The 20,651-nt window shown below is 57.6% G+C and overlaps 3 protein-coding genes across 6 annotated transcripts in view; 2 read left to right on the plus strand and 1 right to left on the minus strand.

The window, feature by feature from the left end:
* Positions 1 to 2,521, minus strand: part of SUPT6H (SPT6 homolog, histone chaperone and transcription elongation factor) — a 28,822-nt gene extending 26,301 nt beyond the window's left edge. For 2 of the 4 annotated variants that reach the window (XM_068154570.1, XM_068154573.1), the window contains exon 1: positions 2,437 to 2,521. The gene's annotated coding sequence lies outside the window, so the exon portion shown is untranslated. The other 2 variants (XM_068154571.1, XM_068154572.1) reach the window with 2 other exon arrangements.
* Positions 2,522 to 2,554: 33 nt separating this feature from the next.
* Positions 2,555 to 4,457, plus strand: SDF2 (stromal cell derived factor 2). Its single transcript, XM_068154574.1, has 3 exons — positions 2,555 to 2,712; positions 2,799 to 2,995; positions 3,536 to 4,457. Exons 1-3 carry the CDS (start codon positions 2,559 to 2,561, stop codon positions 3,821 to 3,823), a joined length of 639 nt encoding a protein of 212 aa, XP_068010675.1. The 5' UTR covers positions 2,555 to 2,558; the 3' UTR covers positions 3,824 to 4,457.
* Positions 4,458 to 4,640: 183 nt separating this feature from the next.
* Positions 4,641 to 20,627, plus strand: BLTP2 (bridge-like lipid transfer protein family member 2). The gene is made up of 39 exons (XM_068154575.1): positions 4,641 to 4,808; positions 5,835 to 5,964; positions 6,236 to 6,282; positions 7,032 to 7,194; positions 7,274 to 7,392; positions 7,758 to 7,818; positions 8,014 to 8,212; positions 8,357 to 8,480; positions 8,829 to 8,953; positions 9,042 to 9,109; positions 9,185 to 9,333; positions 9,565 to 9,683; positions 9,917 to 10,080; positions 10,196 to 10,460; positions 10,564 to 10,769; positions 10,935 to 12,030; positions 12,278 to 12,469; positions 12,557 to 12,759; positions 12,839 to 12,957; positions 13,031 to 13,251; positions 13,386 to 13,576; positions 13,662 to 13,761; positions 13,834 to 14,036; positions 14,374 to 14,668; positions 15,395 to 15,552; positions 15,660 to 15,866; positions 16,206 to 16,305; positions 16,489 to 16,671; positions 16,954 to 17,075; positions 17,154 to 17,309; positions 17,393 to 17,514; positions 18,168 to 18,348; positions 18,420 to 18,506; positions 18,594 to 18,704; positions 18,791 to 18,926; positions 19,132 to 19,256; positions 19,594 to 19,695; positions 19,801 to 19,935; positions 20,088 to 20,627. Exons 1-39 carry the CDS (start codon positions 4,738 to 4,740, stop codon positions 20,268 to 20,270), a joined length of 6,738 nt encoding a protein of 2,245 aa, XP_068010676.1. The 5' UTR covers positions 4,641 to 4,737; the 3' UTR covers positions 20,271 to 20,627.
* Positions 20,628 to 20,651: the final 24 nt, after the last annotated feature.

The raw sequence follows: 20,651 nt of genomic DNA on the forward strand, positions 1-20,651 counted from the left end.
TCCTCTTTTAACTGGGATGACCCTGAGCAGGTAAGTCTCTTCATCGGCAGTACTGAAACTGCAGAGCTCTGATCAGGTCAGCAGGAGTGGGCTGGACAGTTTTACTCAGTTCTCATGTCTCCACAGAGAAAAGTTAAGTGGAGGGGAGAGGATTCAGAATGTGCTGCAAGAAGGCTGAGAAACTTGACTCACTTAAAATGCAGAGCCTAAGGAGGTCGAATCTATTCCTTTTGTCAATGAAAGGTTCATGAAATTAGCACATCCCAAGTACATCTACAAAAGACTGCAGCAATCAACGGCTCGTTAAGAAAAACTCCAAGGAACTGCAAAGGTAATGCCTCCATTCCATCCCATCCCTGAAGGGCTCACAATGAAATTATTTGGGACTTCTTAAAAAAAACAACACCCAAGCCACAGCTGAGCCAGAACATGTGGATTTAAGGCTAGTGACTAAGCAACGATCTCCACACTGCGTCCCACCATAGAATTCAGACAAGATCATATTTACTCCGCTTTTTATTTGACGTTTATGAGCTTAACAAACACATCTGCACTACAACTGGTTACCCTCATTGTCAGCGTCAAGCTCTCCCTCAGAGCTTCGGTTCAGAGAGGGACTTCTGAAGGGGTGATCTCCACGGAGGCCTGCCAGCCCTAACACAGCACCAGCAACACAGAATTTTGTATTCAGCTTCTACAGCTCTTTTACCCATTTCTGAAGTCAGGACCTAAAGCAGATACTCTCACACCTTGGTGCAAAGGGAGCACAGAAGCAAAATGATGAGCGGAGACCAATGGTGCTGTGACAGGGAAAGTTCAGCCAGCCACTGCAGCTCAGGAACTTCCCATACCTGCTTCGTTGGTTTTACTGCTCTCCACTGGTGCCACCACTCGGATGGCAGAACATCCTGTGGCAGACTGCCATAGGTTAATGGCATGTTGTGTGAAAAAGCACTTCCGCCTGCTTATTTTAGACCTGCTACATCATAATTTCCTGTAACAAACAGAAAAGTGATGTTCCCTCCTCGATTTCTCTGACCTACCCACATCTTCACGTACCTGCATCATATCTCCTGTCAGCAGGTGAGGAAATAAAGACTTCACTTGCTCACAAATCTGCTCATCTGTGCCGCTCCTGCCGACCTTTTTCAGCGCTTCCCCTTTGCAGTGCACCCCTTTTAGAGACAGGCTAACCAGAACTGTCAGCAACAGTCACGGCACAAACTGCCAACAATTTATGTGGCAGTGTAATAATATTCTCTGCTTTGTCCTTTGCTTCTTTAAAAATAATTCCAAAGTATCCTTTCTAGGTAACAGCAGGGTGTTGACGTTGTAAAAGAATCAATTGCTGAGACACCAACAGCTCTCTTCTGAATAGTAAAAGCTGATGTAGAGCTAATTGCTGCAGTGTTCGTTACCTTCATTGCACCCACTGCTGTCATATCTCCCTCACCACACTACACTCGGTATTATCTGGGCTCTGCAACTTCCCACGGTCTAGTTTAGCTATCCTAATACCTTAAGGTTAATTTTTCCTTCTCTGCATCACCACATACAGGAAAGAAAAAAAAATCCTCCACAATAACTTCACTTCGCTGTGAGCAAAAATCGCCCATCCCTACCTTTTTTGCCACCCTTCAAGTCAGTTATTAATCCCCGCAGCAGCCTTCCCAGGCTCCTGCCTCTTGGTTTTTCATGAAGGACCACGTCCGACGTTTGCAAATCTAGCCACACTGCCCCAGGAATTACACGTACCGAGGCGGGGCGATCTGGAAGGTCAATGAACCTGATAAACAAAGCTCTCTTTTCAACCCCCTCCAGGAAAGTAGGCGACGTTCTCCATGTCCATCACCTCCCACCTCCAACCTCTTCCTACAATGTCAGCAATATTCCGCGGCCGTTTGCTCCGCTGCGGTCTCTGCCACAGGGGAGCGGGGCCCGCTCCGGCGGCCGGGGTTGGGGTGGCGACTGCGGCACCCCCCAGTCTTTGGGGCAACAGCCCCTCACGAAGCAGTCCAGCGCCTCGCCTGCTCCCCAAGCCCGGGTCACCCCGCTGCGGCACGGTCCCAGCCGGGGTCTCCGCCCCAGAAGCCACCACCAGCTACCATCAGTCCCAGCCGTTGCCAGCAACCGGGACCGGAGGGGCCGCCACTGCCGTCATCACTCCCAACCGCGGCCTCCGACCCATCCCGACACTAAGCACCGGGACGTCCCTACTGCCCTTACCGCCCCCACCGAGGCCCGGCTCCGCCGGAGCTTCCCAGTACAGGCCTCGAAGCCGCCCCAGAGGCCTCGGAGCCGCCCCAGGCCCAGCGCGTCCCTGACAACAGCCCCTGGCGGCCGCTCCCGGGCTCACGAGGGCCTTGCGCTCCCGCGCCGCCGCCGCCGCCGCCGCTCAGCCCCGCGTAGCCCCCGTCCCGCCCGGCGTGGCCTTACCCGGGGCGCCGATGGAAAATGGAGGCCTCCGCGGCGGCGGCGGCGAGCGAGGCGGGGCGGAGCAGACGAGCGGCGACCTCCGGGCAGGCGGAGCGGCGCCACATCCGCTTCCGGCGGCGGTGATGGCAGCGGGGTGGCGGGTGCCGGTTCTGGTGCTGGCGCTGGGCGCGGCAGTGCGCGGCGGCCTCGGGCCCGTCACCTGCGGCTCCGTGGTGAAGCTGCTCAATGTGCGGCACAATGTCCGCCTGCACTCGCACGACGTGCGGTACGGCTCAGGTAACGGGACACCCTCCCCCTGCCCTCGTCGGTGCGGGCGCTGCCCCCGCCGGGCCGGGCCTGAGCGCGGTTCTCTCCTTCTGCAGGCAGCGGGCAGCAGTCGGTGACCGGGGTGTCGGCGGCGGATGACGGAAACAGCTACTGGCGGGTGCGGGGCCGTACGGCGGCTGTCTGCGAGCGGGGCACGCCCGTGCGCTGCGGGCAAGCCATTCGCCTCACCCACCTGGGCACCGGCCGCAACCTCCACAGCCACCACTTCGCCTCCCCTCTTTCCGGGAACCAGGTACCCGCTGGCACCCCGGAGAGCTCTCCTTGTGCTGCGGGTCCAGCCCATTCCCCAAGCACAGCCGGGCTCTCCTTGTCACCTGAGCCCTGCTGGGTTCCCTGAGTCCTTTACCAGGTTTTCTTTCTGCCAGTCTCGACTGGATCCCCTTTGTCCACCATGTCCCTACTAGTTTCACTAGTGCAGGCTGGGTCTTCCATGTCCCTGCCAGCCCCGTCTTGTCCTCCAGTCCCCACTAGATTTTCACTGTCCCTGCCACTCTCACCTTGTTCCTTAGGTCAGACTGGGTCCCTCTGGTCCTGACTGTATCCCTACCAGCACCACCTTGCTCTCTAGTCCCTACCAACTCTCCCTCCCCCCCCAGCACCTGAATCCTAACTAGATCCTTCAAGTGGGAGCAGAGCCCTAGTCCTAAACAGGTCCTTCCTCTCTCCCCAACCCTTTCCTCTGCCCTTCTCCTTTCCCTCTGGATCCAGCTCAACACTCCTGAGCTCCCCTCACTTTCTTCCAGCCCCTAAACAAGCTCATTTTCACCTACAGGAGGTGAGTGCATTCGGGGAGGCTGGTGAGGGAGACTACCTGGATGACTGGACAGTGGTGTGCAGTGGGACCTACTGGGCGCGGGACGCTGAGGTGCGCTTCCAGCACGCCTCCACTGACGTCTTCCTCTCGGTGACTGGGGAGCAGTACGGGCGGCCCATCCATGGGCAGAAGGAGGTGCACGGCATGGCTGCCTCTAGCCAGAATAACTACTGGAAGGTGATGGAGGGTATCTTCATGCAGCCTAGCGAGGTCTTCAAAGCGGAGCAGTACCACGCTGAATTGTGATGGACGGACAGACTGCCACCAAGTCCCTGGGTGCTGCCCTGCAGTGTTTGGGACCACTCAATTCAGGGGATAGCCTTTGTCCCCACCTGAGTTTGACACATGTCAGGATGTGGAGACCCAAATCCCACACAAGGCAGATCCTAATGTCCTGAATTCAACACAGAACAGATCCTAGTGTTCCAAATCGGACACAAAGTAGATCCCAACATCCATACCTGACCCAAAGCAGAGCCTAACATACAACATGAAGCAGGTTCCTCATACTCTAAATTCAGCACAAAGCAGATGCTAATGTCTAGACCTGACCCAAAGAAGGGGCCAGCATCCACAATCTGACATGAAACAGGTTCCCCACATCATACATCCAGTTCAAAGGGGATACCAAAATCCAGACCTGACTCAGAGCAGTGCCCAGTATCTGATATCCAGTGGGAAACAGGTACCCAACATCAAAAGCACAGCCCAAAGCGGTTCCCAACATCCAGCCCTGACCCAGAACATGTTCCTGAATGCCCCAAACTTTCATCACTCCCTCATCCTCCTCCCAAGTCCCCGCTGACTGAGGACTCCCTCGAAGGGCTGCTGTCCCCCAAACCACTCCTTGCCCTGGGGGCTATAAAAGATCTGAACCTTCCCCTGTCGTATGGCTGTTTGTGCAGGGGGTGGAGGGATGACGGGTACCAGTCTGGGTGGCAGCCCCGGTGCGTCTCCCGGCCCCGCCGAATGTGCGCGCTGGCCGCGGGGGTGCGCTGCCGCTGCCGCGCACGCCGGGAAAGCGCCGCTCGGCCCCGCCCCGCCGCTCGGCCCCGCCCCTCCCCCTCCCAGCCGCCACTCCGGGGGCGCGGGCGGTCGGCCCCACGGACGGCGGCGGTGGCGGTACCGGGAACTCACACACAGCGGGGCCGGGGGTCGCCATGCCGCCGCCGCTGGCCGCCGTCCTGTTCGGCCTCGTCGTCGTCGTGCTGCTCGCCGGGCTGCTGGCGCGGTCAGGGCCTTGGGGGGCTTGGGAGAGGCCCACGGGGACTCGCGTCGGGGGGGTGACAGGGCTGAGGCGGCCCGCAGAGGTGGTGGGAGGGCCTAGGGGGCTAGAAATGCGGTGATAAGGGGCCCTGGGGGTGTGACAGGGTTGAGGGAGGGCTTTGCTGGGGTGGAGGCAGCTCACGAGGGTCAAGGGAGGGGCCCATGGGGCTGGCGGTAGGGCGACAGGGGGTTTAGGGGACCCAGTGGGTTTTTAGGGTGGTGATAAAGCTGAGGGGGTACACGGGAATCATGAGGGGGATCCAGTGGTCTGTCAGTGGAGTGACGGGAGTTTAGGAACCCACAGGAGTCTGAGGGGGCGATAAAGCTGCGGGGGGAGGTGGGGCATGGGTCTTGCAGTGGGGTGACAGAGGTGTAGGGGGGCTCGCAGGGGTTTTGGAGGGGGTGTCAGGGCTGGCTGGGGTAATGTCAGGTTGGAAGGGAGTCGTGGGGAAGTCTTATGGGGGTGCCAGGGGTCTGGGGAGACACACGGGACTGAGGGTGAGGTGTCAGGGACCTGGGGTGCACTTCAAGGATTAAGGTGGCCAAAGAAGGCTGGAGGGGGTGTGAGGAGCTTGGGGTAGAGGCTGGGGTAGAGGTATCAGAGTGTGTGTGGGAGTGTGCAGGGGGTTGAGGGGGTCCTAGGGCTGGGTCCTGGTGTCCAGGTGTGCAGAAATTCGGGAAGGCTCTCAGGCCTGGGTGGGAGGGTGTCAGGGGCTTGGGCACTGACAAGCGTATGGGGAGTCTACAGGAGTGAGCATAGGCTGCAAAGGTGTATGGGGATCAAAGACTTGGGGTTAGGGGGGAAGACGCTGGGGCTTGTGACCTCTGCAGGGTCCCTGCCCCAGCTTGGGGCACATGTGGTGACAGGGCCAGCCCCTAGGAGCAACTTTCCAGCTGGAGGTCCTGGAGCTGCTGCTCAGAGGGCAAAGAGGGTCTCCAGCCCCCAGGCCCAGAGGTAAGGCTGACCCTGGCCCTCCACCTGCCCCTGCAGATGGCTGGCATGTCGCCTGGCTGTCAGCTGGTGCCGACAGAAGCTTCATGCAGAGCTGAAGATTGGTTCCTTTGGCTTCTTCTGGGCCCAGAACATCAGCCTCAAGTTCCAGCGGGAGCAGCAGACTGTGGTGGGTACCTGGGTGAGAGGTGGTCATCATCAGATGAGGGCAGGCAGAGCTGCTGCAGACACTTCCAGGTTGGCAGCAAATCCCTGCAGCCAAGCTCCTGTTGTGCAGCCCTGTAGTTGGTTCCAGGCCCTTCCTCCTACAGCCAAACTTGGGGGTTTTGGTTGCTCCCTGCATGATGCCAGGCATTGGGAGCGGAGTGGAAACATTGGGATGAGCATCAGAAGGCAGAGACAGGTTGTTTCTTTTCTCACCTATCTGTAAATCCTTGCAGGAGATTGACAACGTCTGGATCTCCAGTAAACTGAGCCGGGAGCTGCCGTATGTACCCCTGCCCCAGCTCCCTCCCTGCTTTTCTCAGCATTGGGGTCTGGCCCGGCCCTGGCCCTGCCAGCTGCAGTTCTGCTGCCTTTATACCTTTCTGCAGTCCTGGTTTCCCTATGGCCTGTTCTGTGTGGGCGTGAATCACTCTTCATTGAGGTGGCAGTGTCTTGGGGGTGGCCTTGTGTCAGTGTGTGAGCTGGCACAGGCAGGATACAGGAACAGCCCCAAACCCATGGTTAAAATGCAAAGATTAAATTTATTCTCATTACTTCATGAACTGGGGGATCTGCACAGCAGCGCCTGGACAGAGGCACACAAGTGGGGACACTGGCACTCTGGGGCTTGTTCTGTGCTGGAGAGCACAAAAGCTTTCAAACCTGCTGCTTTCTGTCAAGGATTCTCTCAGGTGTAGCTTTCCACTGTGCTGAGATCTTTCCCACAGCAGGGCAGGAATCTCAAAGTTGTTTGGTAAGGTGCCTCTGAGTCCTTCACAGAGCTGTGAAGGTCTAAATGCAGATGTTCTATTTGGCAAGGACACAAATCTCAGCTATGAGTAGCGTGATATCTGTCTTGCAGCACCCCAGCTGCAAGTTACTTGGGAGTGTTTACAGTGCTCCTTGCCATTCTTCCGTTGTTCTCCTACAGTTGGGCCTACACGCTCCCAGGGTGGGGGGCATCCCTGGCCATGGGGCTGGGTGTGCCATGTGTGAACTGTTGTAAAAGCTGCCTGTGCTGTTCTTCTGCAGGCGCTACTTTGAGCTGTGTTTTGGCGAGGTGCGAATCCGCACAGATCTCCAGAAGGGCCCCGGGTCGCAGCCATCTGTCCCGGAGGCTCCCAGAGAAGCCAATGGAAATGAAAGCAAAGCAGACCTGACTCTTAAACCCTCCTTGCTCAGGCTCCTCAGCCAGGTGAGGCACTGGCTCAGTGAGAGGCTGTGATGGGCTGTGCTGCAGTTGGGCGTCCCTCACACTATCATCTTCCTCCCAGCTCTTTTCCATCCACATGGATTCCATCAACGTCATGGTTCTGCATGTGGCCACCTCGGAGTCTCTCTGGCATATCCAGGCCAGCAAGGCGCGTCTCCTCCTGAATGGCAATGGGAAGAGGTAGCTCTGTGCTCGTCCCTGGGTCTGCTGGACAGGTCCTGGGTCCCAGGGGGCAAGGAGACTCCTCTGACCCTAACCTGGTGTTTCACCTTTTTCTCTTCTGCTTGGCTTCCCATGTCACCTGCGGTGTGACACATTAACCTCCTCCAAGGCTGCCCTTGTCCCTTTTTCTTTAATGGGAAGCTGGAGTTATGTGTTCTCCAGCTTATGAATTGCTGTGCTGTGCACAGAATAGGGGTATGCTTTGCTTTTGGGAGGGCTTAGCTGAGGGACTTGGGGTTCTTGTGTCCCAGAAAAGAGAGGGCAGGGGCTTGATTTGGAGACAGCAGGGCCCACATCCTTTGTGTGTTCTCTCCTCTTCCCAGCCTGACATGTGAGGTGAGCTTGACAAAGGTGAACAGCAAAGTGCTCCGGAGCAGCCAGCTGGTGAGTGCTGGGGAAGGAAGAAATGCCACACTTTGACCCTGGGCACTGGCTTACTGGGACAACCTAAGGACTTGTTCTAGTGTGTTCCTGAAGCTAGGCATTGCTGCAGGACTTTGGGTTCCCTGTCCTGTGTGCAGTGCTTCACTAACAGAGAGTCGGGTGACTTGTGCTCCACCTGCTTGTGTCCCCATACAGGATGATGCCTGCCTGGCAGAGTTGACCCTGGCGTTCTCCCTCTCGCTGGAGATCAGCAGCAAACAGCAGCTGGTGGGCATCAGGCTACGTGTCTGGACCCTGCAGGCAGAGCTGCATGAAGGACTTTTCTGCAGCCCACTGCTGCACCGTGTTGCTGCTGGGGCCCAGCACAGCAGCATGGAGGAACAGCACAGTGCAGGTCAGGGATGGGGACAGGGACAAGCTCTGGGCAGGGCAGGGGCTGGTAGTCTCCATATTTGCACTGGAGTTAGAGTGATTTGGCTGTGCAGGGCATGGGGTTTTGGGCAAGAGCCTTCCTGTGACTCTGTGTGTCCCTTTTCAGATCCGAGGAAGCCTTTGAAGTCCTTGTCTCTGCTGAGCAGGGACATGCTGCAGCTCATCCCCAGAAGGGTGGAGGTGAAGCTGGAAAACACTAGCACAGTGCTGTCTATGAACAGCCAGAAGAGGTGAGGCAGGGGAGGCTGTCCTAGCCCTGATTAGCTCTGGGGACACAGACCTGGGGATAACTGTACCATTCTCTGCCCATCCCCTACTCTGACAAACCACAGAGAGCGAATCCTAGAGCCCACCCCAGAGGTCTGAGCTTGGCCTGGGTCTGGACTCTTGGGGAAGAAGGAAGGCTGTGAACTGTTTCTCCAGTAGCAAAGCCTGATGGGATGAGAATGCTGGGCTGTGCTGCAGCTGTGCGCTGGCTGGTGTCTTTGTCGGTGCCAGCAGGCCAGTCAGCTGAGGATGAGAGATGGAGGGTACAATGGTGCAGTTCCCTCCTGGCAGTGACTCCTTCCTTCTCACAGGCACCTCACCTGGAGCCTGAAGCTGCTGCAGTTTCTGTATCAGCGTGAAGAAGAACAAATCCCACTGCGCAACTTCACACCCACCTCAGACCTGGACCAAATGAGTGTAGACCTCCACCTGGAGGGCAAGTAGCCAGGATCAGGAGGGCCCTCATTGGTCAGGGGTGTCATCTGTGCCTTCCACCACCCCTCACTTCTGGTCTCTCTCCCCAGATGGCCTTCTCCTGTCCCAGAGTCGCCAACGCATTGTGTGCCTCAATTCCCTGAAGACCAGCCTGCAGGTGAGTGGGCACTGCGCATGCTCTTGTCCCCCTGGTCTGGCAGGTTCAGCTCCTGGCACAAGTTTTCTGCTCTAGGTCACAGCCATTGACCTCTCAGCTGCTGTGCTGCTCAACACCTGCATCATCCACTACCGCCACCAAGAGTTTTCACCCTGGCTGGGCCTGTTGGCACAAGAATACAGGTGCCAGGCAGTGCCTGTCCCCAACCAAGGGCACAAGGGAAGGTAAACTTGGCCTCAGTGCAGCTGCTGGTATTGCAGCTTGTTTCCTCTTGCCTGCCACACTCTGGCAGGGTGCCCGGGCACACAGCGCCTTCTTTGCTCTGTGCATGGTCTGTGGGACGGGGAGGCAGTCAGGGGGCCCCTGGGGAGAGGGCATCCCTCTGGGCCTGCTCCCTGCCAGGCTCTGTGGCACTCAGCACCCAGTAACAGCCTGTCCCTGCTTGTCCCATGCAGGAGCTATCCCCAGATCATAGCACCCATCATCCTATGTGCCTCGCTGTCTAATGTCAATGTGTCAGTGCAGCTGGGGGACACACCACCCTTCGCCTTGGGCTTCAACTCCATCTCTGCAGGTACAGGCTGGCAGCTGGCACCAGGGTGGCTGCTTCTTGGGGCTGGTGGTTCTGCTGGAGAGGTACCAGGATATGAATAGGGAGAGTCATGTTGCCTGTGTGTTTGCCCATGTTCGTGTCTGGCCAGGGGCTGTGGACCCTGCCTGGATGTGTCTGGGTGGCCTCTGTTTGGGGCCAGCTGAGCAGGCAGCAGCAAGCCCTGCCCATGCTCACCCCCTTCTCTCTGCCCGCAGACTACCAGCACCTGCGGCCGCAGAGCGTGCACCAGCGTGTGGTGCTGGCTGTGGACCACCTCTGCTGGCGTGTGGGCAATGACTCACACATCCAGCGTGCCCCACATCCCCCCAACATGCATGTGTGGGGAGAAGCCCTCATCCTTGACTCCTTCAACCTGCAGGTGAGGGGCAGGCCAGTGGTTCAAGGGGTGGCTCTTGGATGCTTGTTCGCAGCTCCATGCAGGTGGCATTGGGACATCCTGCAGCCTGAGAGTTATTGTACTATTTGTTCTCTAGGGCAGCTACAACCAGCCCTTGGGCATGTCCAGTGCCCAGTCAGACACACTGTTCCTGGACTGCACCATCCGGGGGTTGCAAGTGGAGTCATCTGACACCTGCACCGAGTGCCTGGCCAGGGTCCTGCCCCTGTTCTTCCGGCGGCTCAGTGGAGCTGAACCCTCCAGGCAGCCACTCTCTGCCTCAAGCGAGCCCTGGGGGCTGCTCTGGAAGGTGGATCTGAAGGTGGAGGATGTGAACCTTTTCACACTCTCAGCTCTTGTAGGTAAGTAACATCAAAAGTGATCCCAGATGTCTGTCCTGGAGGAACCCTGTGGTCATGGTGTTTCTCCTCCATGCCTCCAGCACTGATGTGCCATCCCTTCTAGGTGCCCTGGAGCTGCGTCTGGACACGCTGACTGTCCTGGGCAGTGCTGAGAGCTGCACGGTCAGCGTCCAGGGCATGGTGCTGGCCTTGGTGAAGAGCATTACGGAAAAGATGCAGCCATGCTGCAAAGCTCCTGCCATCCCCAATCCAGTGGCCAATCTGTCCATGCTCTCTGTCACATACCACAGTAGCATTCGCTCGCTGGAGGTTGGTGTGGACCTCAGGTCTCTGCTTTATTCTGTACTGGTGGGAGTGGGATGGATGGGGCAGGAGGAGGACTGGATGGCACTGAAAGGTGCTGGCGAGGAGAACAGGGCTGTGCCGTGCTGGACCCACCAGTGACTTGGTACCTTCTCACTCTGTGTGCTGTAGGTGCAGTGCGGCGAGGGGCTGGCAGTGCTATGGAGCCCACCTGACCACATGCACTTGTACCATCACACCTTGGCCACCCTGCAGTGCCACGAAGCCTTGCGGAGTGCCCTTGGCCATGGGACACCTCCATCCCTGCCCCCAGAGAGCCCAGTGCCCCACCCAACCACTCCTACTGAGACTCCAGGGCCCCTCCAGCCAGATGGGTCCTCCCAGAAAAGACTTCTGTCCCTGTCGCTGGAGCTGAGCTCTGCCAAGCTGACAGCCTTTGTCTCTGAGGCCAACTACATTAGCATGGCTGCTGAACGGACCTCTGTGAGCTGGCATGGTGGTGCCCTGCATGGCTACTGCCCTGAGCTGGCCGCTGGCTTTGATGGACACAGCATCTTCAGCTTCAAGGAGGTGGAGGTGAAGCTGCTGCCAGAGCTGGAGGAAGTCATCTTGCACCGCTGCACCTTCCCCACCCTCCGCACCCTCCGTAACCGCGGCTGGGCCTTCTCCTTTGCCAGTGTGACCATAGAGTTCCCTTATCAGTATGACTTCTCCCGCACGCTGGACGCTGCTGTGGGTGTGCAGAAATGGCTGAAAGGCCTGCACCGGCGTGGGCACCCTGCCAGCACGGCACTGCCCCCTGACCTCCTGCTCAAAGTCACCCATTTCTCCTGGGTCTTCCTGGATGACGTTTTTGAGGTCAAGTTACGAGATAACTATGAGCTGATGAAGGACGAGAGCAAGGAGAGCGCCAAGCGTTTGCAGCTGCTGGATGCCAAGGTGGCTGCCCTGCGCAAGCAGCATGGTGAGCTGCTGCCTGCCCGGAAGATCGAGGAGCTCTATGCCTCCTTGGAGAAGAAGAACATTGAGATCTACATCCAGCGCTCACGACGCCTCTATGCCAATACACCCATGCGGAGGGCCCTCCTCACCTGGACCTTAGCCCACTTGGAGCTGGTGGCCATGGCTGACGAGTCCTTCCATGGCACAGATCGTGTGTTGGAGCAGATGAGGGACATGGATAGTGTCAGCCCGTTCCCTGCCGAGGGTCTGGAGATGGTCACCCAGTGGTGCCGCATGATGAAGGGCAGAGTTGGCAGCTTCTTCGGTGAGTTACTTCATGTGAGGGTGCCTGCGCAGGATGGTGCAGTGGCTATGTGGCCTGGGCTCTTAGGACAGGGTCCTGCTGGCACCATGTGATGTGCAACCAAGAGGAGTCAATGACTTTTGGAGGTTCAAAGCAGTGGGAAGGGAGCAGAGATGATAGAACAGCAGCTCAGGCCATGACCCAGAGTTGGGGACCAGGGCAACATCCCTTCAGTGCCCCATGTCTCAGCCCTCCCTCTGCCCTGCAGTGCGGATCCGTGACTACCCTCGCTACCTCTTTGAGATCCGGAACTGGCAGCTCTCTGGCCGGCTGATTGGGGCCGAGCAGTGTGGCCAGGCCTGCTCCCGACGCCGTCAGGTCCTGAAGCTGGGGCTGCCCTGGGGGGATGCCACAGTGGAGAGGAACATGCCACCTTTGAAGTTCTACCATGACTTCCACTGTAAGAGTTGGAGGGACAGGGGAGCTCGCTGACAGGGTGGGAAAGGGGCTGCATGGGACATGGGCTGAGCAGTCTCTGTGTCCCTAGCTGAGATCTCCCAGTACACCATCGTGTGGGGGCCTTGCTGGGACCCAGCCTGGACCCTGATTGGGCAGTGTGTGGATCTCCTCACCAAGCCCTCAGAGGACCCCAGTGCCCCGTTGCCCTGGTGGGACAAGAGCCGTCTTCTTTTCCATGGGGACTGGCACATGGACATTGAACAGGCCAACCTGCACCAGCTGGCCACTGAGGTGGGTACCACCAGGGTAGGGAGCAGAGTGTGATGTGGGGTCAATTCACTCCTGTCTGTCCCCACACTTGTCCTTGCAGGACCCCTACAACACCACAGAGAACATGCACTGGGAGTGGAACCATCTCTCCTTCCACTGGAAGCCTGGGCAGTTTGTCTTCAAGGGCAACCTGGACATCAATGTCCGGACAGCCTCCAAGTGAGTGTGGGCCCAGAAGCGCAGGGGCTGCCACCACTGCCAAGGGGTAACTAGGGCTGCTTTTTGCTTTCAGGTATGATGACTGCTGTTTCCTGCACCTGCCTGACCTGTGCATGACACTGGACCTGCAGTGGCTGTGCCATGGCAATCCCCATGACCACCATGGTGTGGTTCTGCGCTCCCCTGAGTTCCTGCCTGAGGTGCCAGTAGGGCAGCAGTACGATTCCTACCGTGCCTTCCGCTCTGAGAACCTCAACCTCTCCATCCGGATGGATCTGACACGGCCCAGTGAGGGTGGGTCACAGCACCCCGGGGATCCCTTGGGGCTAGGGCAGGGCTTGCTGGTTTTAGCAGTCCTAGTGGGTCCTGGATTGGGTGCTGTTGTGACCCTGCCCTGCAGCGCTGGCTGATGGCAGGTATATTCTCAGAGCACTCCCAGCCCAGGATCCTGCTCTACAGCAGCACCCTCCGCTGGATGCAGAACTTTTGGGCCACATGGACCAGTGTGACCCGCCCCATCTGCCGTGGGAAGCTCTTCAACAACATGAAACCCAGTAAGAAGAAGCTGGGACAGCATTACAAGCAGTTGTCTTACACTGCACTCTTCCCTCGGCTGCAGGCAAGTTCTGGTGGTGGGAGTCAGGTGTTACCTCCCTGCTCTGCCTGCTCTGGACTCTCAGCCCCTACTTTCTGCTCCCTCACAGGTGCATTACTGGGCCTCCTTTGCCCAGCAGCGGGGAATCCAGGTGGAGTGCTGCCAGGGGCACATCTTCACTCGTGGCACCCAGCGGCTCATCCCACAAGGTGAGTGGGGGCCCTGCCAGCAGTGCTTCCAGGCAGGGCAGGGCTCCGCTGACCCCTGTTGCTGTCCCCCAGCTGGCACGGTGATGCGACGCCTCATCTCGGAGTGGAGCATCACGCAGATGGTGAGCGACCTGAGCCAGGTCACCGTCCACCTCATGGCCTCCACTTGTGACGAGAATGCTGACCACCGGCTTGACACCCTGGTGAAGAAAACACATCTGCTGAGCCTGTCCTCCCTCACCTACCAGCGGCACAGCAACCGCACAGCTGAGGAGGTACTGCCGCAAACAGAGCGTGCCAGCCTGATGGCATCCCCCTGGGACGAGTGGACCTTGGTCTTTGGGTGCAAAGGGGAAGGGATTTGGTTGGAGAGGAGGCAGACCTGATGGGCCTCTGATCTCCCAAGCACATGGCTAAAAGGATAACTTGTTCCAGTCACAGTATCCCTAGTACAAGTCCTTGTGAAGGGCCCTGGGGTGGTCCCCAAACTCTGGTTCCTACACTCTGCCTGCAGGGACTATCAGGGCTCCCAGCACCATTGTGTGAGACCTGAGGGTAGGGGATGAGGTGGGGTGACTATGCTATGCTGAAGCTCTGACCCTCTGCATCCAGGAGCTGCCCCTGCGGGATGGGGATGATGGTTTCCACACGCACCAGCTGCACTTGGTGGACCTGCGGGCGTCCTGGACCACCACCAACCGGGACATTGCCTTTGGCCTCTACGATGGCTACAAGAAGGCAGCTGTGCTCAAGCGCAACCTGTCCACTGAGGCCCTGAAGGGACTGAAGATTGACACGCAGCTCCAAGCTAAGAAGCTGAAACGGGGCCCACTCTCTGCTCATTCTGCCCCTGCCAAAGTGACTGCTCCCATCACCAGTGGCCGTCCTGAGAGAGCATCCTCAGGAGGTGAGCACAGCAGGGAAGGGAGTAAGCATCCTGGTTTGTATCAGCAATAGTGTGGTCAGCAGGACTAGGGAAGTGATCCCCACCCTGTCCTGGGCACTAGTGAGGTCATGCCTCAAGGTACTGGGTTCAGTTTTGGGCCCCTCACCAGGAAAGAAGGATATTGAGGTGCTGGAGCATGTCCAAAGAGCAACAAAGCTGGTGAAGGGTCTAGAGCACAAGTCTTCTGAGGAGGAGCTAAGGGAACTGGGGTCATTTAATCTGGAAAAAAGGAGGGTGAGGAGGGACCTTGCTTTCCACAAAACTTTGAAAGGAGGTTGTTGTGAGGTGGAGGTCCATCTTTTCTTCTAAGGAAGGACAGGAGGAAATGTCCTCAAGTTGCACCAGGGGAGGTTTAGGTTGCACATTGGGAAAAATTTCTTTCCCAAAAGGGTTGTTAAGCCCTGAAACAGGCTGCCCAGGAAAGTGCAGGAGTCCTCATCCCTGGAGGGATTGATAAGCCATGTAGATGTGGTGCAGGGGCACGTGGTTTAGTGGTGACCTGGCAGTACTGGCAGGGTTAATGGTTGGACTTGATGATCTGAAAGGTCTCTTCCAACCAGAACAATTCTATGATTCTAACGGGAAACACACAGCCAGCAATGTGCATGCTAGCCCAAAGCCATGCCTGCCTTCACCCTGTTATTCCCAGCCAGCCCCTTGAAGATTGCACCTCTTCTCCTTCCCCAGGGGCCTACATGCTGCAGAAGCTCATTGAGGAGACAGACAAGTTCGTGGTCTTCACAGAGGAGGAATCAGGAGCTAGTGAGCAGCTGTGTGGCATCGCCGCCTGCCAAACTGACGACATCTACAACCGCAACTGCCTCATCGAGCTGGTCAACTGCCAGGTACCTGCCCTCAGCCTGTGTTCCTCTCCTCATGGCCTTGCTGTTGAGAGGAGCCATGCCACCCCCCAGAAGGGCTCATTTGACCCCCAGATTCTCTCCCCCTGCAGATGGTGCTCCGTGGTGCAGAGACAGAGGGCTGTGTGATCGTGTCCGCTGCAAAGGCCCAGCTGCTGCAGTGCCAGCACCATCCTGCCTGGTACGGGGACACACTGAAGCAGAAGACATCGTGGACCTGCTTGCTAGATGGCATGCAGTACTTTGCCACAACAGAGAGCAGTCCCACTGAGAGGGAGCATGGGCAGCTCTGGCTGGAGGTGAGAGGCTGGAGGGGCCTGTGGTCACAGAATGGAGGGCATTGGCAGAGACCACTGGAGATCATCTAGTCCAATCCCCTGTGCTAAAGCAGGCTTACATAGAGCAGGTTTCCCAGGATCATGTCCAGGTGGGATTTGAATCTCTTCAGGGATGGAGACTCCACAACCTCTCTGGCCAGCCTGGCCCAGTGCTCTGTCACCCTCAAAGTGCAGATTTTTTTTCCTCATGAAAACAGATACGAGTGGTGGTGAGCTTTGTGGGGGACAGGCAGTGCTGTCAGTGCCTTGACCAAGGTGGGGAGAGCAGGGACAACCATTTGTGCCTCTGTGCCTCTCCAGGTGAAAAATATTGAAGAGCATCGGCAGCGGAGCCTGGACTCAGTGCAGGAGCTGATGGAGAGCGGGCAGGCAGTGGGGGGCATGGTCAGCACCACCACAGGTACTGTCCATGGCTGCTGGGCCTACACCAGTCCTGCTCACATGTGACCTTGAGGCTGGTGAAGCTGAGAGCATCTGGCCTTACCCTAGATGGCTCCAGGAGCTGGCTGATGCTCTGACCCTTGTGCCATGAGGTCCCCAGTGGGGTCTCCAGTCTGATCGTGGTCTACTTGTGTGTCCCCAGACTGGAACCAGCCCTCAGAAGCCCAGCAGACCCAGCAGGTACAGAGGATCATCTCTCGCTGCAGCTGCCGCATGTATTATATCAGCTACAGCCATGACATCGACCCTGAGCTGGCCACGCAGATAAAGCCCCCTGAGACTCCTGCTAACCAGGAGAAAGAGGATCTGCTGAAGAAGCAGCAGGGTGGGTACATCCAGGCATTGTGTCTTGGCAGGTAGGGCTATGGGCTGACCATCTGAGTTCAGGGGTGGACTGTTTTGGCCTTGCTGAGATCAGAGGGGTGCAGACAGAAGAGGTTTGCACACGGCAATGCACCAGATAATGCTGGACATACTGTGCCTGCTGGAGCTGCTGTAACCACCTTGACTCATTCTTCATTCCTCTCCATCTCTGGCTGTTCCCCCCACAAAACATCCCACTTCTGGCAATGGTGAGGCTCCATCTGCCCTTTGTGTGTCCCTGCAGGAGCTGTGGATACATTCACACTGATCCACCACGACCTGGAGATCTCCACCAACCCCGCGCAGTATGCCATGATCCTTGACATAGTCAACAACCTGCTACTGCACGTAGAGCCCAAACGCAAGGTACCCACCAGGCTTTGGGTCACTGGGTTACTCCCTGAACCCAAGGCAGTGCTAACCTTCCCCTCTCCCCATGTCCAGGAGCACAGTGAGAAGAAGCAGCGGGTGCGCTTCCAGCTAGAAATCTCCAGCAACCCTGAGGAGCAGCGCAACAGTATCCTACACCTACAAGAGGCTGTGAGGCAACACGTCGCCCAGATCCGGCAGCTGGAGAAGCAGATGTACTCCAATGTGAAGGTGAGCCTGCATCCAGGGCAGGGCCTGGCTCCCCAGGGTCCCTGTTGTGGGGCAGAGAGAACTGAGGGTCATCTGTCCTTCAGTCCCTGCAGGATGACAGCAAAAATGAGACCCTGCTCGACCTCAACCACAGGCTGCAGCAGCAGCTGAGCCAGGAGAAAGCTGACCTGCAGCTGGAGAGTGAGGAGCTGAACATACTGATCAGGTAGGGACAATCTCTAGCTTTTACACTGTTGTGTTTCACAGAATTATAGAATGGTAGGGGTTGAAAGTGATCTCTGGGGACCATCTAGTCCAAACCTCCTGCTACAGCAGAGTCACCCAGAGTCACCAGTTTGCCCAGGGTCGCATTTAGGCAAGTTTTGAATCTTTACAGAGGAGACGACTTCACAGCTCCCCTAAATGGCCTGGTCCAGGGCTCCAGCACCCTCACACCACATTTTTGACTCGTGTTCAGATGGAACTTCCTGTGTTCCAGACTCTGTCCATTGCTCCTTGTTCTGTTGCTGGGCACCAGTGGAAAGAATCTGGCCCCATCCTCTTGACACTCAACCTTTAGATATTGATCAGCACTGATAGATTCCCCTCTCAGTCTTCTCCAGGCTAAACAGCCCCAGGTCTTTCAGCCTTTCCTTGTCAGAAAGATACTTCAGTCCCCTCATCATCTTTGTAGCCTCTGGTGAACTCTCTCCAGCAGTTCCCTGTTTCTGTTGAGCTGGGGAGCCCAGACCTGGATACAGTACTGTGGATGTGACCTTACTAGGGCAGAGTAGAGGAGGAGAACCTCCTTAAACCTGCTGGCCATGCTTTCCATTACTCCAGGGCTCCCACATCCCAGTGCTCTTCTCTTTGCTGCAGGTGCTTCAAGGACTTCCAGCTGCAGCGAGCCAACAAGATGGAGCTGCGAAAGCAGCCAGAGGACGTGAGCGTGGCACGGAGGACTGAGTTCTACTTTGCCCAGGCACGCTGGCGCCTGACTGAGGAGGATGGGCAGCTGGGCATAGCTGAGCTGGAGCTTCAACGCTTCCTCTACAGCAAGGTACCAAGCTGGCCAGTGGCACCTGCAGCCAGGGCCTGGGACCTGGGGGGCTGATAGATCTTTGTGTGCAGGTCAACAAGTCTGACGACACGGCTGAGCATCTGCTGGAGCTAGGCTGGGTCACGATGAACAACCTCCTCCCCAACGCTGTGTACAAGGCAAGCAGCAGCCTGGGGAAGTAGCTTTACACCCTGGGGACACGAGTGGCCTGTCCACACCCCAGCCACCCATCCTCTTCCCTGCAGGTGGTGCTGCGTCCCCAGAGCTCCTGCCAGTCTGGGCGGCAGCTGGCACTGAGAATTTTCAGCAAGGTTCGGCCACCGGTGGGAGGCATCTCCATCAAGGAGCACTTTGAGGTGCCAGGGCCGGGCAGGGAAGTGGCAGAGTCCCTGTGGGGCATGGGCAGCATGTGCTTGGCTCTGACATGCCTCTCTCCCTGCAGGTGAATGTGGTACCCCTCACCATCCAGCTCACCCACCAGTTCTTCCACAGGATGATGGGTTTCTTCTTCCCTGGCCGCAATGTGGAGGAAGAGGAGGTGGGGGATGAGGAAGACAAGTCCAAGCTGGTGACAACAGGTGATAGGCTCATGGTCACCCTCCTCCCTGAGCAGTGTCCTTGAACAGTTCTGGCTGAATGCCCAGGATATGTTTGTAGGCAGCTGCTGGTGGGCTGTGTGTTGAGGAACAAGGAGCTGGAGGGGGGAGCAGTGAAGCTGGGAAGGGTCAGGGTCACAGTTAAGCCCCAGCCAGCAGCCACCATCTCCCCTCCTGTTTGTCCCAGGGATCCCTGTTGTGAAGCCACGGCAGCTGATTGTGGCCGATGACTCTCTGGGCCCAGGGAAAGGAGTTGCTCAGGGACTGAATCGGACATCAGGGGTCAGAAGATCATTCCGAAAAGCACCTGAGGTACCTGCTGCTGCCTTGATGGGGAGAACGTGGCAGAGCCCTGCTGTGAAGCCAGTCTGTTTTCCCTGGGCTGCAGGGCTGGGCAGCCATGTTCTCCTATGTCTGCCTGTCTGTTCCCTCCTGCTCCCTCCCACCATGAGGATTTGTGTCCTTTACACCTGCATGCTTGATGTAATCCCTGTAGCATCTCATTTTCCTGGCACCATGCCAGAGCAGCTCTCACCTCTCGCCAGTGAGGCAATGCCATGGCCTAGTGCCCAGCTGTCCCTTTCCCACTGGTTGCTGGCTGTGTCCCCTTTTCTTCCCTTATGGCTCATGGCTCCTGCTCTGTTCCCAGCATCCTGTGGATGACATCGACAAGATGAAGGAGCGTGCAGCCATGAACAATTCCTTCATCTACATCAAGATCCCACAGGTGCCACTCTGCGTCAGCTACAAGGTATGGGGTCAGTGAGATAGGACATGCTGGGGAGGGGGCACAGTCCCCTTGGGCTGGGGTGACCTGGGGCATTATCTCATGCTCCCTGACACCCCTGTCATTCAGGGTGAGAAGAACAGTGTGGACTGGGGTGACCTGAACCTGGTGCTGCCATGCCTGGAGTACCACAACAACACATGGACGTGGCTGGACTTTGCCATGGCAGTGAAAAGGGACAGCCGCAAAGCCTTGGTGGCACAGGTATGTGGGACCCTACTCCATGGTGCCTCCTTCCTGCTTGCAGGGAGGCTGCCAGGGACCCTTTGCCCAGGATGGAGGTGGTAACCCCATGGCAGGCAGCATGTTCTCTGGAGGTGGAAGTGGGGTATTGAACCCTCTACATGCCGGGACAGGTGATCAAAGAGAAGCTGCGCCTGAAGCCAGCAGCGGGTGCAGAGACCCGGGGGAAGCTGGAGAGCAAATCAGATGGGGCCATCCAGCAGCAGGAGGAGGATGAGAAGGCACGGCTGCTCATCGGGCTCAGCATGGGCGAGAAGAACCCCAGCAAGAAGTCGATCTTTGGCAGGCGCAAATGATGGCAGCACCCGGCAGGCCGGGAAGGGACTGGGGTGCTCTGTGCTCCCTCCTCTGCTGGGGCACTCCACTGGCAGAGGGGGCTGCAGTGCCCAAAGCAGGGGTTAGCTATGCACAGGCCCTCGGCAGCCCTGTCTCTGTGGGTCAGGGGTGCAACACCACAGGGATGTGGGGCGCAATGTGCTCTGGGGCCGCTTTGTGGGGTGAACACCCCCATGCCAAGGGCTTCCATGAGCTTCCCCTCTCCCTGCTGTGCAGGTCCTGGGCCCAGTCCTGGGGCCTGGTAAAGCAACAGGATTGTTCCAGGCTGGGAGAACGGAGAATGGGAGACAGTTTAAAAGAGTTTTTAATTTGGAACAGCCTTGGGCCAGTGGCTTGTTACT

The sequence above is a fragment of the Melanerpes formicivorus genome, unplaced genomic scaffold (genome assembly GCF_026170545.1).
Source record: "Melanerpes formicivorus ecotype bairdi unplaced genomic scaffold, bMelFor1.0.p_v2 SCAF_29, whole genome shotgun sequence".
Classification (NCBI taxonomy): domain Eukaryota; kingdom Metazoa; phylum Chordata; class Aves; order Piciformes; family Picidae; genus Melanerpes; species Melanerpes formicivorus.